Source organism: Dendrobium catenatum, unplaced genomic scaffold (assembly GCF_001605985.2).
Source record: "Dendrobium catenatum unplaced genomic scaffold, ASM160598v2 fragScaff_scaffold_1035, whole genome shotgun sequence".
In the NCBI taxonomy this organism is placed as follows: domain Eukaryota; kingdom Viridiplantae; phylum Streptophyta; class Magnoliopsida; order Asparagales; family Orchidaceae; genus Dendrobium; species Dendrobium catenatum.
The window spans coordinates 1,002,984-1,014,756 of NW_021319497.1; the positions used below are offsets into that span (position 1 = coordinate 1,002,984).

The 11,773-nt window shown below is 38.5% G+C and overlaps 1 protein-coding gene across 2 annotated transcripts; it reads left to right on the top strand.

Moving 5' to 3' along the window:
* Window positions 1-5,017: 5,017 nt before the first annotated feature.
* Window positions 5,018-10,006, top strand: LOC110110195 (phosphatidylinositol 4-phosphate 5-kinase 1-like). 2 transcript variants are annotated; one of them, XM_028698037.1, is made up of 8 exons: window positions 5,018-6,406; window positions 6,481-6,648; window positions 6,785-6,950; window positions 7,503-7,613; window positions 7,723-7,916; window positions 7,997-8,121; window positions 8,276-8,312; window positions 9,503-10,006. In XM_028698037.1, exons 1-8 carry the CDS (start codon window positions 5,253-5,255, stop codon window positions 9,762-9,764), a joined length of 2,217 nt encoding a protein of 738 aa, XP_028553870.1. In that variant the 5' UTR covers window positions 5,018-5,252; the 3' UTR covers window positions 9,765-10,006. The 2 variants fall into 2 exon arrangements, with proteins under 2 accessions (XP_028553870.1, XP_020697233.1); XM_020841574.2 differs by having other exon boundaries at window positions 5,020-6,406; window positions 8,213-8,312.
* The last annotated feature ends 1,767 nt before the right edge of the window (window positions 10,007-11,773 follow it).

The window sequence follows — 11,773 nt, forward strand, 5'->3', positions numbered from 1 at the left end:
ACATTTTTCTCTTTCTTTTTCTCAACTATATCAAGATTTCTTTGATTCACCTCTTGCTCGTAAGCAATGAGTGATCCAAGTAAATTATCAACAAAATAAGTATTTAAATCTTAAGATTTAGTAATTGTAGTGATCTTAGCATCAAAAGAAGAAGACAAATATCTCAAAATTTTATTGACTCTTTCATAATTAGTTAGCTTTCTTCCTAAAGTATTCAATGATGTGATAATTTAAGTAAACCTTATATACATGTCAGAAATTGATTCAGAAGGTTTCATACTAAAAAGTTTGTAGTAATGCAACAAAATATTCAACCTAGATTATTTAACTTCATTGGTTCCTTCATAAGTTACACACAATCTATCTCAAATTTTTTTATCAGTTGTACAAGTTGAAACATGCATATATATTCATATTTGAAAGCACGAAAAAAATAGTTCAAGCATTTTGCATTAAGTTGTGCTAAATCTCTTTCATCAAATATCCATTTAATAAAAGGAACTTCAGTTTTAATTTCATTAAGTTCACGAGAAGGTGGTGTATAACATTTTTTAATAAGCATCCACATACGATAATCAAGCGATTGTAAAAACGTAGAAATACGAGTTTTCCAAAAATTAAAATGAATATTATCAAATAAAAGTGATCGTACAATATAATATCCTTCCATTATATTATGATTACCAAAGTTAGCCATCAATTAAAATTCAAAAGTTTTCAAAAACTAGATTTTATGAACCTTGCTCTAATACCACTTGAAAGTTCGTTAGGAATGTTACTCTTATGAACTAGTCTCAAGGCTAACCAAAACGGGGTGGGGGTGAATTGGTATTTAAAAAAAAAAAATCGATTAAAACATAATATTAAAACAAAAACTAAGATTCATCACAGAATTTAAAGTGTAGAAATTAAATGCGAAAGCAGTAATAAAGAACACAGGAATTTAAAGTGGTTCGATCAACATGACCTACATCCACTCCCCGAAGGTGCCCTCCGAGTATTACACTAAATTCAGTGTCTCTCCTTATGCCCCCACAACAAGAAGGAGAAGCTTTTATAAACCTCCTTTCCACCAACCCAGGTGATGCAGAGAATCCAACTCCTTTTGCTTCCTCCAGTAGAAGACAGAGAACCCAACTCCTTTTGCTTCCTCTTGAAGTAGACAGAGAACCTTGATCAGATACTGAAGTTTACCTCTCTAGAACCTCAAAGGAACTAAGGATGATGACTGGAGAAGATAACGACATATCCTTGCTTGGAGCAACCTTTGTGAACCCTCACATAAACTCCCCCTCACAAGATCCTCTCTCTTTCTCTCTCTCCCCCTTTCTCTCCCTCTCCTCTTGGCTCTCTCAGGTCAAAACAACAACAAAAGATATTCTAAAGGATAGAATAAGTGCTCATAAATAGAAGAGCTTCGAAATAACTCATTAATTGCAACTTATCGACTTTATCGTCCATGACAATCGTCTTGTACGATCAGTACATAATTAGCTCAATTCAATCAGGATGATTTAAGAAAGTCTGGACGATTAGAAAGAAATTATTCATATCATCCAGACCGATAATATATCATCCTGTATAATTAGTTCAAATCATCGAATATCATCTAGCGTATCACCCTCGATAAATAACAGGACAATGACAAAATAGCTTGATCATCCGAGCCAATCTCACGATCATCCCAGATGATTAGTTCAAATCTGAGAAAATTATCCAAAGCATTGCCCTGAATAGCAGCTGGCCGATGTTGATCGTCTAGGAACAACTAAGGTTTTTTGAACTAATCATCCCAGCCAATCCTGTGATCATCCATAATGATATGATTGAGCAATCAAACCTTAATTGCTTTCCTTAATTATCAGATTAATTTAAGTATAATTATGTTTCATCATCCAGGACGATGTCCTAGATGATGTCTAAAAATAAATAATACCTAAATAGATATGGCGGCTGATTCTTTCTAATTTGGGCATATCGTCCCGGCCGATATAAATATCATCTAAGACGATATGCTTAATGATGACTGCTTTAACCAGGATGTCCTAATTAGGATTTCTATTTTTCTCTGATCGTCCAGGACGATAATTGGATCATTCCGGACAATGTGAGCAAAAATAGAGAACTCTAAAAAATAGTCAAAAAAATTCTCCCAAGTGTGTGTTTGCAACGTTACTTAGCATTAAGAACTACTTTATTTATAATAGACTCAAAAAAGGAAAAATATATAAACTGATTCAGACCTAGTCTATCTAATCTTAAGCTGGTTCAAATTATAGTCTGATCTTGTGGACCTGAAATATTAGAAAGCAAGACAGTCATAGAGAAACAGAAATATTTGCTATCATCAAAATCATATTCCTGTTCACAACTAAAACTATCTATTAGCTCAACGTGAAAGCAAGTTAGAGAGTTATATTTTGTCATACTCCTTGGAGGAGGACAAACTATAGACTACGAACCAATAGAAATCTAGTGCTGACAATGGAAGTCAAAGTTGATATCGATTTAATTCATCAATCTTATAAGTGATGACATATGTTGGTATTAATAATGAAGATAACATGCATTGATGTAGCTAGATGATGATAGTTAGATGATTGTAGGTTTGGAGATTATAATCGAGTGTTGGTAGCATGAGGATCATAATGAGTGATGTGGCTAAAGGATCATATTTGTGTGATGATGGTTGGAGGATTGTAGTAGAGCCTCAGATGCTGAAGGATTATAGTAAGGTGATGGTGGTTGGAAGACCTTAGTTAACTAATGGTATTTAGAGGATTATGGTGGGGCAATGATGGTTAAGAGACCCTAATCAGGCATTAGTGGTTGAAGGGCCATTATTAAATTTTTGTTCTCAGATGATCATAGTTGAGTGATGATTAGTTAGTTGACGGTGGTAAGAGGATCATAGTTGAAAGAGGATGGTCGGAGGATTATGCTTGGGCAATGGTGGTCGAGAGACCATAATCGAGCAATAATGGTCCAAGGATTAATATTAGGCAATGATGGTTAGAGGATTATAGATGAGAAATGATGATTGACAGATTGTAGTTGATGATGATAGTCAATAGATTGTGGTGGTGATAGTGATTTATAGATAGTAATCGGGGAGCAGTGGTTTATTGATCGTAGTCAATTGATAATGATTGAAGGATTGTAGTTAGATAATGGCGGTCAAAAGATTATAATTGAGTGACTATTAGTAGGGATCTTATTGATGGTAGTCAGAGGATTGTAGTTAGTTAACAATGGTTAGGGGATCTTAGTCAAGTGATAGTGGCTATAGGACCTTAATTGGGCGATAATAATACAATGAATATACTTTGGTGATGATGGATGGGGGACTTTAGTCTTGGACTATAGGAAAGTGATAGTGGTTAGGGGATCATAATGGGGCGATGGTGGTTGAAAGATAATAATGGTCCGACGACGGTTGAAGGACTATAAATATACAAAGAAGGGCAGAGGATAATAATCAGATGATGGTGATAATCAGAACATTACTGAGGGATAGTAGTTTATGAACTGTAATTGGGACATTACTGAGGGATAGTAGTTTATGAACTGTAATTGGGTGACAAGGGTTAAAGGATCGTAGTTGAGTGATGGTGGTCGAAGAGTCGTGGCTAGATTTCATTGGTGGCTATCAGACAATATTTTGATGATAACACGTAGGCAGTAGTGTAGCGATGGTGGTACAAAGATGGTTTGATATAAACTAACGAGCAATGGCCTGATGACGACGATCAAAGTGCGGCCCAACAATGGTGCTCGAGTGAAGCTCTGAGATCCTTAAAGTTTTTTAGCTCTCTTGAATTTGAAACCAAAGTCCAAGCTTCAGGGATCCCCCAATAGGGAGTAGAGGCTTATTTGTAGATTTTTTAGAGTGACATGATGCCCTCCCTATACATATAAGAAAATAAAAACACTTCATCGAACAATCCTCATTAATTCCCTCAATTAAAATCATTACTTCAACATTTATGTGTGCTAATGATATCAAAATTAAGTGATCTTATGCTCGTTGGATTCATCTTATCAAAGTGCTCAATTTACTATAATTATTATAGATTTGAAGAACATTTAATCATCCAATTAATATCATAAAATTTTAATTTTATTTCAAATGCTTGCTCTAGATTTATTTAGACTAGAATTGATGAACTTATAGTTCCGATGTATTTGGTAAAAGTATAATATTTGTTAAAAGTAGAATTTAAATAATCTTGAATTTAATTTTAATAATTTTCAATTCAAATGTATATATCTAAATTTGTATATGATAAAATAAATTTTTATGTCCTATCATCTCAAAAAATTTGATGTACTTAACTATCTTCTTCCAATTCCTAAAATATGAATTTAATGTGTTGTATTATATTCAACTCATTTTTTTCTTCAAAAGCTAATAGATTTAATATGGATGCCATATTTCAACATATTAATAAATTCGAAGTGACTTCGAAGTCGTTTATAGTTTTAATTCACTCCCACAGTACAATATAACGCTTAACGGATTCCCGGAGCGGATCCGGTGATGCGACAACCGCCAAAATATCCGGTGACCTAAGAGCGGATCCGTTCACTATCAAGTACGATGGATACACGACCCCTCGCTTTCAAAAGTCCCGCCGGACGTCTAAGGGCATTTTCGGTAATCTTTGCTGCTTCGAAGCAGCGACCTAGTCTAGTTTTTCTGTACGAGCTCCAACCTCGTCCATCCAACGACGATCTAACGGTCAGTTTTTGATCTCGCATAAAGAAGCGCAAACGGAGAACACGCAAGAGAGCAATTCCGTCAATGCGTGCGAAACATAACAGAAAGAAGCAGCTGTTGCGAGCCCGCATAGGTGTTGTCGCCGTCGTCGACAGCGGGACCCTGGGAGGGACAATTGGCGGCGGCAAGGAAGGGCATTTGAGAGAATTCAAAGGGTATTTTCGTCATTTCGCAAGTGAATAGCTATGCTACTACGACCCTCTCTTCATCTCCTGCAACGTTTCCTAGGCCACGTGGCTCCAAAGCAAAGGCCAAGCTTCCTCTCTCTCTCTCAGCTTTGCCTTTTTATTCTCTCTCTTTATTTATTGTTTTTTAAAGAGGTTACTCTGTATACCTTGCTCTTCTTCTTTCTCTCGCTGCTGGAGGCTCAGGAGGGACGGCTGCTATGTGAAGACTGCAGAAACCTGTGGCGAGGCAGATACGGTGGAATGCGAGTGCTGATCCGCGGCGGCTGACGCCGGATTTGTACAGAATGCGACATCAGAGGATCGCCGACGAGGGCACTGCGGGCACGGACCGGTTTCATGGCGAAGGGGACGCCGCAGGTGGTTTGCCGGACAATGATGCGGAGGAATCGGTGAAGCCAGCCTGTGCACTGAAATACAGATCGGCGGTTGGCGGATGCCGCCGTGGGTGGAGAGAAACTCCGGCGATTGGGATCGCTGCGGGCGGTGTAGTAGTGGAGGTGGAAAAGATCCTCCAAAACGGTGATATATACTTCGGAGAATTTACCGGGAACGTGCCGCATGGCCGCGGGAAGTATCTTTGGGCCGACGGATGTATGTACGAGGGCGAATGGCGAAGAGGGAAAGCCACCGGAAAGGGGAAGTTCTCGTGGCCATCGGGCGCGACCTTTGAGGGTGAGTTTAAGGGCGGGAGGATGGAGGGTTTCGGAATCTTCGTCGGCGCTGATGGAGACACCTATTGTGGATCGTGGATTGCCGATCGGAAGCACGGAAGCGGGAGCAAATCCTACGCTAATGGGGATTTCTATGAGGGACAGTGGCGGCGTAACATCCAAGATGGTCATGGCCGCTACGTGTGGCGCAACGGCAATCAGTTCATCGGCGAGTGGCGCAGCGGCGTTATCTCAGGCCGAGGCGTGCTCATATGGGCTAATGGAAGCCGGTATGAAGGCCACTGGGAGAGCGGCGTCCCCAAAGGGAGTGGTGTCTTTACCAAGCCGGACGGGAGCTGTTGTGTTGGCAGCTGGAATAAGGATCCTAAGCTCGATTCCAAATTCTATCCTGCGGCCGTCGTGGGTAGTAGATGCTCCTTCTCTTCTTTTGGAGATAGCTTGCATCCTTTTCTGGCTTCAAGGAAGCGACCATCTACAGATAGTGCTCTTTCGAGAGGCAGCGTAGCTGAGAAGAACTTACCTAGGATATGCATTTGGGAGTCGGATAATGACGATGGAGATATCACATGCGAAATTATTGACCCATTCAAGTCCTCCATGCTTTACAAGGATGGCTTCGAGTTTGTTTATGGAGGGCAAGCCTTGGGACAGATGCGAAGCCGGAATCCTTGCTTATATAAAGCAGTTCAGATGAAGAAGCCGGGGCAGACAATATCTAAGGGGCATAGGAACTACGATCTGATGCTTAACCTACAATTGGGCATCAGGTACTGAGTTTGAGAGATTATTTCAACTATTTTCCCTCTATCCTTTATTGGTGCTAATTTATTTTAAGATGCAGATACTCCGTTGGTAAACCATCATCTACGCAGCCTAGGGAGCTCAAACCTAGTGATTTTGATCCAAAGGAGAAGTTTTGGACGAGATTTCCTCCTGAGGGATCAAAGATGACACCACCGCACCAATCTGTAGAATTCAAGTGGAAGGACTACTGTCCTCTCGTTTTCAGGTGCCGAGTCTTGTTTTCCTCTTCGTTTCATCTGTATTTGATTTATTATCTTTGTTTTTACTTTCTGATAAATATGTTTGATGATGTAGTTTTATTATGTTTATGTGGAACAATTTGTTTGTGTATTTGCTTGCAGACATCTGAGGAAATTGTTTGCGGTAGATCCAGCGGATTACATGATGGCTATTTGCGGGAATGAAGCTTTGAGAGAGCTATCTTCACCTGGCAAAAGTGGGAGCTTGTTCTACCATACCCAGGACGACCGCTTCATCATTAAAACAGTGAAGAAGTGCGAAGTAAAGGTTAGACATCAACACATAAAGTTTTTCGTAGATTTTGGGAATATTGCTCTGCATCAATTTTTGTTTTAACATTTTCTTTAAATTTAAATGCGAAGATATCCTTCAAAATATCTTCTTTTTGTTGAGTGATTATCCGTGCATGTGATTCTGATGCGTCTGTTCGTTGCGCGTTGTGGAGAGTGAGTTTTGGCGGTTAGGAAAATTTTTTCTTAGGGTATATCGTGGTCCATTGATCAGCATTTAAAATTCACCTGAGAATCTATTTGTTTAGTTTATTTCTTTATTGCGGTTTTTTATATAATAGTAATGAATTATATTTGTTAGTGATGTCTGAGGTTGAAACTATGAGTCTTTCCTAAGGATGTTCATCCAAGTGATTATGAAATAGCATCGTTAAGAGCTGTGTTGAATGTAGTTTTGCCAGTATTTGATGTTGTAGAAATTCAGTCTTATTAGCATTTTGTTTCTTGAATTATTTATTTTATCTCTTTGGTTGAATGTTGATACCAAATTTTCTTTTTCGTTTCCCAACTTAGTATTGTTCTTGTGCAGGTTCTGATAAGGATGCTATCAAGTTATTACCAACATGTTTCCAAGTATAAGAACTCACTACTCACAAAGTTCTATGGCGTGCATTGTGTGAAATCAATTGGCTGCCAGAAGGTGCAGAGAAATACTCTCCACACATTTCGTTTTTTGTCTTTGTTGCACTTCATTCGATCACTCAATTATTTTTAATGTTCTTACAGTAATTGAAATGCCTTATATTCAGGTTCGTTTCATTGTGATGGGCAACCTGTTCTGCTCAGAGTACAGAATTCACAGACGGTTTGACTTGAAAGGCTCATCTTATGGCCGAACTATTCACAAAGCTGAAGGAGAGATAGATGAGACCACCACACTAAAGGACTTGGATCTTAACTTCGTATTTCACATTCAAAAGCCTTGGCTCAAGAAACTTATCTGGTATAATATAATAAGCCTTTGAATTTGGGTTTCAAATTCTATGGCTTAGTTTTTGTTGATCTAATGATTTGTATCTCTAGGCAAATTGAGCAAGATTGTGAGTTTCTCGTAGCAGAGGGCATCATGGATTACAGCCTTTTGGTGGGACTTCATTTCAGAGATGATGTATTTAATTCTAGGATGGGTACATCTGTTCCTTATCAAAGTAAGCTGATGACCTGGAAAGGTTTCCTCTACTTACATATATAGCCGTTTTGGCTCTTCTCAATTTAATCTATGAGTTAATTCTTGAATAGAGGTATGTGTTACGAATGAATCCGACCCGGGTCAGGAGTACTTTACTGAGTTTTCCTTCGCAGATTCATGGTGGCGAGATACAGCTAGAGTTGATGACCGGTATGTTGTAACCTCTCTCTTAAATTGTTTATTTTTTTGCCATTTCTTTCGTAGGAGATCAGAAAATGGAATACTAGAGGAAGCTACACATTAATTTGATGACTTTAGTTTGCCCATTTTTATTGTCTTCTAATCAAATTGATATGAACGCCATGCCTTACTGTGCATCCTCCAAATGTTGTGCAAAAACAATTCATCTTTATCCGTCATAAAATATGTTAGTAGGCGACAAATATTGGCCCTGGGTCCATTTAGATATTGCCAAAAAATTTCTTGGAAGGAAAAACTAGCTCAGAAATTTTCTTAGTCCTTGTCCAACCAATGACAAGCTGTTTTTTTTTAATGCTCTCGATTTGTTATTTTCTCTTAAAAGATGCCCTTTTTGGTACCTCATATTTGTTTATTCACTGCAATTTGAGATCTATTTTATTTTTTTATCAAAACAGCAAAAAGTGCTAATAAAGAATTCTGTTTATTTTTTCTATGAAAATATTATTTGACTTCAGGTATGAATACTTTGTAATATTTTTCTGCAATGGGTGACGTTCTTGCTTTTCTCACCATAAACTGCACATCTTTAATATTAATAATTTATAGTCATCGTTGCGCCACTCGCTGGCTGTGCACTTAGCTTACTACATTGTGTCATTAGTCTGTAACTGTACTTTATGCTTACTTATGAAAGCTTGGTTTCTTAAATTATCTCATATTTATTATCATTGAACCAATAGCTTCTTTTGCCCAAGAGAAATGCTCTACCCATTCAAGTCAAAATATAATTTAAAATCATTTCATGTCACTTGCCTCTTTTATTTATTTATTTATTTTTGGACATTTAGGCCATTTAATGACAAATTCACACACAATGCATACATAAAAACTCGAACTCAAGACCTCTTAGTTGGAAGCTTAAGCTCTCAACCAACAGGCCAAGCTGAGCTGTGTGCCTCTTTTATATCACACGTTACATGACTGTTGAAAATATATTGACTTTGGCTTCGTTTGGGATGGCTGTCTTACTGCTTCTTAAAGCAGCTGTTTAGTTAAAAAATTAAATTTATTATACTAGAAAGTTGCTTTAAGAAGCAATAATAAAGCCGTCCCAAACGAAGCATTTGTTGGCAGAAGAAGCATTGATTTTTACAGTTTGATCTTTTTTTGTCACTCAATAAATCAAATTTTCTTTACAGAGAGCCAATGATTCAGTTAGGCGCGAACTTGCCTGCAATGGCCGTGCATCATCAGAAAGACCATGGAAGTGCCAAAATCTATCAAGTGGTCCTCTATTTTGGAATAATTGACATCCTTCAAGACTATGATATCAGCAAGAAAATCGAGCACGCATACAAGTCATTGCAAGTTGATCCAAACTCCATCTCAGCCGTGGACCCAAAGCTTTATTCTAGGAGATTTCGTGATTTCATCAGCAGAGTCTTTGTGGAAGATGATTGATTCAAAGAAAATGAAATAGATATTGCAAGTGAAATCATTTTGAAGTTGGTGGTGGAGCCGAGTTGATATCAGCAAACAGAGGATCAGTCAGCTCAACCAAAGGAAAGAAATGATGAGAACCGTGGCTGCATCCATCCATTGCTCCTTTTTACTGGCATGTTGATAACCTTGGATGTGGCGCAGTAATTTAAATGGAGGCTTAGTTTGGGACGGCTTTCTTTCTGCTCTTCTTAAATCAGCTTTTTAGTAAAAAAAATTCTGAAAAGTTGTTTTAAGAAGCAGGAAGAAAGTCATCCCAAATGAAGCTGGAATCATTTGTTTCACTCGGTGGAGGCTGAATTTTTTAACCTTGTATATGTTGTCAAGTTAGTGGGGATTGGGTTTTCTATTTTTTTTCTTCCTCATTTTTTTCTTCATGGGTAGCCAATCATGATGGGGAAAGGGTTATAATGAGTTTTTTTGCTGCTTAAACAGGAAAAAAGTAGGAATTTTCATTTGTTTGTTGGGGGAATTGGCAATTTGAATAAAACCACATGTACATTTTGATAATCATATATTATGATTAAGTGATGAGGATGAAGTTGATGATTACAATTAGTGGATTTTACACATTTTTTTTTATATGAATAGATTTTTACTTTTTCCTAGCTTTTTCTTGCTAATTGAAAATTTATGCAAGAACTCCAATCCAATCTCTCTTTGTTGGCACTCTTAACTTGAACTGCTTACTTTTTCCTACCGTTGTGTGGTTATCCCCTTTTTGAGCTAATAATGGCTGTCCTTGTGGGCTACAGCGCTGCTGCAGAAACGCAGCGGAGTGCCATATTGGGACTGACAAAAAGCAAAGTTTGTTGCAAGAGCTGTTTTTAACGCGATGCTGTGTTTAATTTCCCGTAGAAAGAGGAGATTTTGGAGATTTCCATGCTTGGTTTTTACAGAGATTGAATGAGAGAGAGAGAGAGAGAGAGAGAGAGAGAGAGCGAGAGAGATGCCATATCAAAGTTACAGTAGAGATCTGTTTGAGCTCTCTTTTTTCTTTTTTGCTTTTTTTACTCTTTTAGTCAATCCTAGTTTTTGCTTTGGGAGAGGCCAGCGCTGCAGCTTGACCGGCACTGCGGAAGGGAGACCGGGAGGCAAGGGAGCAATACGTAACAGAACCACTGCAGTCACAAAGAACTCGTGCCCTGTTTTTTATCTGCTTAGGATGTCAAAGCTCACTCTGTTTCTTTTTTTCTTTTCGTGAGTTAATAATTGTGATTAAGTATAGTTAGTTTTTTTTTTTTTTAATATAAAAGCTCTCGATCCAATACTCCATTGACATAAAAATACCCACTCATCAGTGAAAAGCCCCCGTTCTCGCTTTGCTAGGGTTTTTTGGCGCCATAGCTCTGTCCACTCCCGCCACCCCCTGGGGGCCTCGTCCCCATGGCTGACGGTGATTTTCCCCCGCTTTCCTCCACTCTCTACCCTCCCCCCTCTTCCTCATCGGCTTCTCCCTTGTATTGGAAGAATTTACTTGCCTATACTCCGCAAGTATCCACCGAGTTTTCCCATTCCCTATCCTTCATCCCCACCCAAAATTTTACAGCCCAGTTCACCAATGACCAGTTTGTTGCTGGAGCCCCTGAATGATCCCTCTCTTTACTTGGTTATTCTATTGGGAAGAGACCGTACTACGAAGCCTTGCTATCCGCCATCAAAAAGACCTGGTGATGGGGGCATCGACAGGAGATTCTGGCGCGTCTATCAGAGGCGACACCGGAGATCAACGGCTATGATGGATAGTCTTTACTACTGATGACTTGTTGTATTTGCAGTTCTTACACTACTTATTGTTTTTCCAGTTTTTCCTATTTTACCCTTGTGGGTATTAGTTTGATCTTATAGCCCCAGGGGCATTTTAGACTTTTGCATTTACTTTCATTTGGAGCCTATTTATATGACCCCCTGTATCATGTATGACCTATTGAATTATTGAATGAAAATTTGTTTTTGTGTTCTCTTTGTGA

Coding starts and splice junctions, on each gene's coding strand:
- LOC110110195 (XM_020841574.2), top strand. CDS start 5,253: ATGCGACATCAGAGGATCGCCGACGAGGGCACTGCGGGCACGGACCGG. Junction 6,649..6,784: donor TACTGTCCTCTCGTTTTCAG/GTGCCGAGTCTT, acceptor ATTTGCTTGCAG/ACATCTGAGGAAATTGTTTG. Junction 7,917..7,996: donor TGGCTCAAGAAACTTATCTG/GTATAATATAAT, acceptor TTGTATCTCTAG/GCAAATTGAGCAAGATTGTG.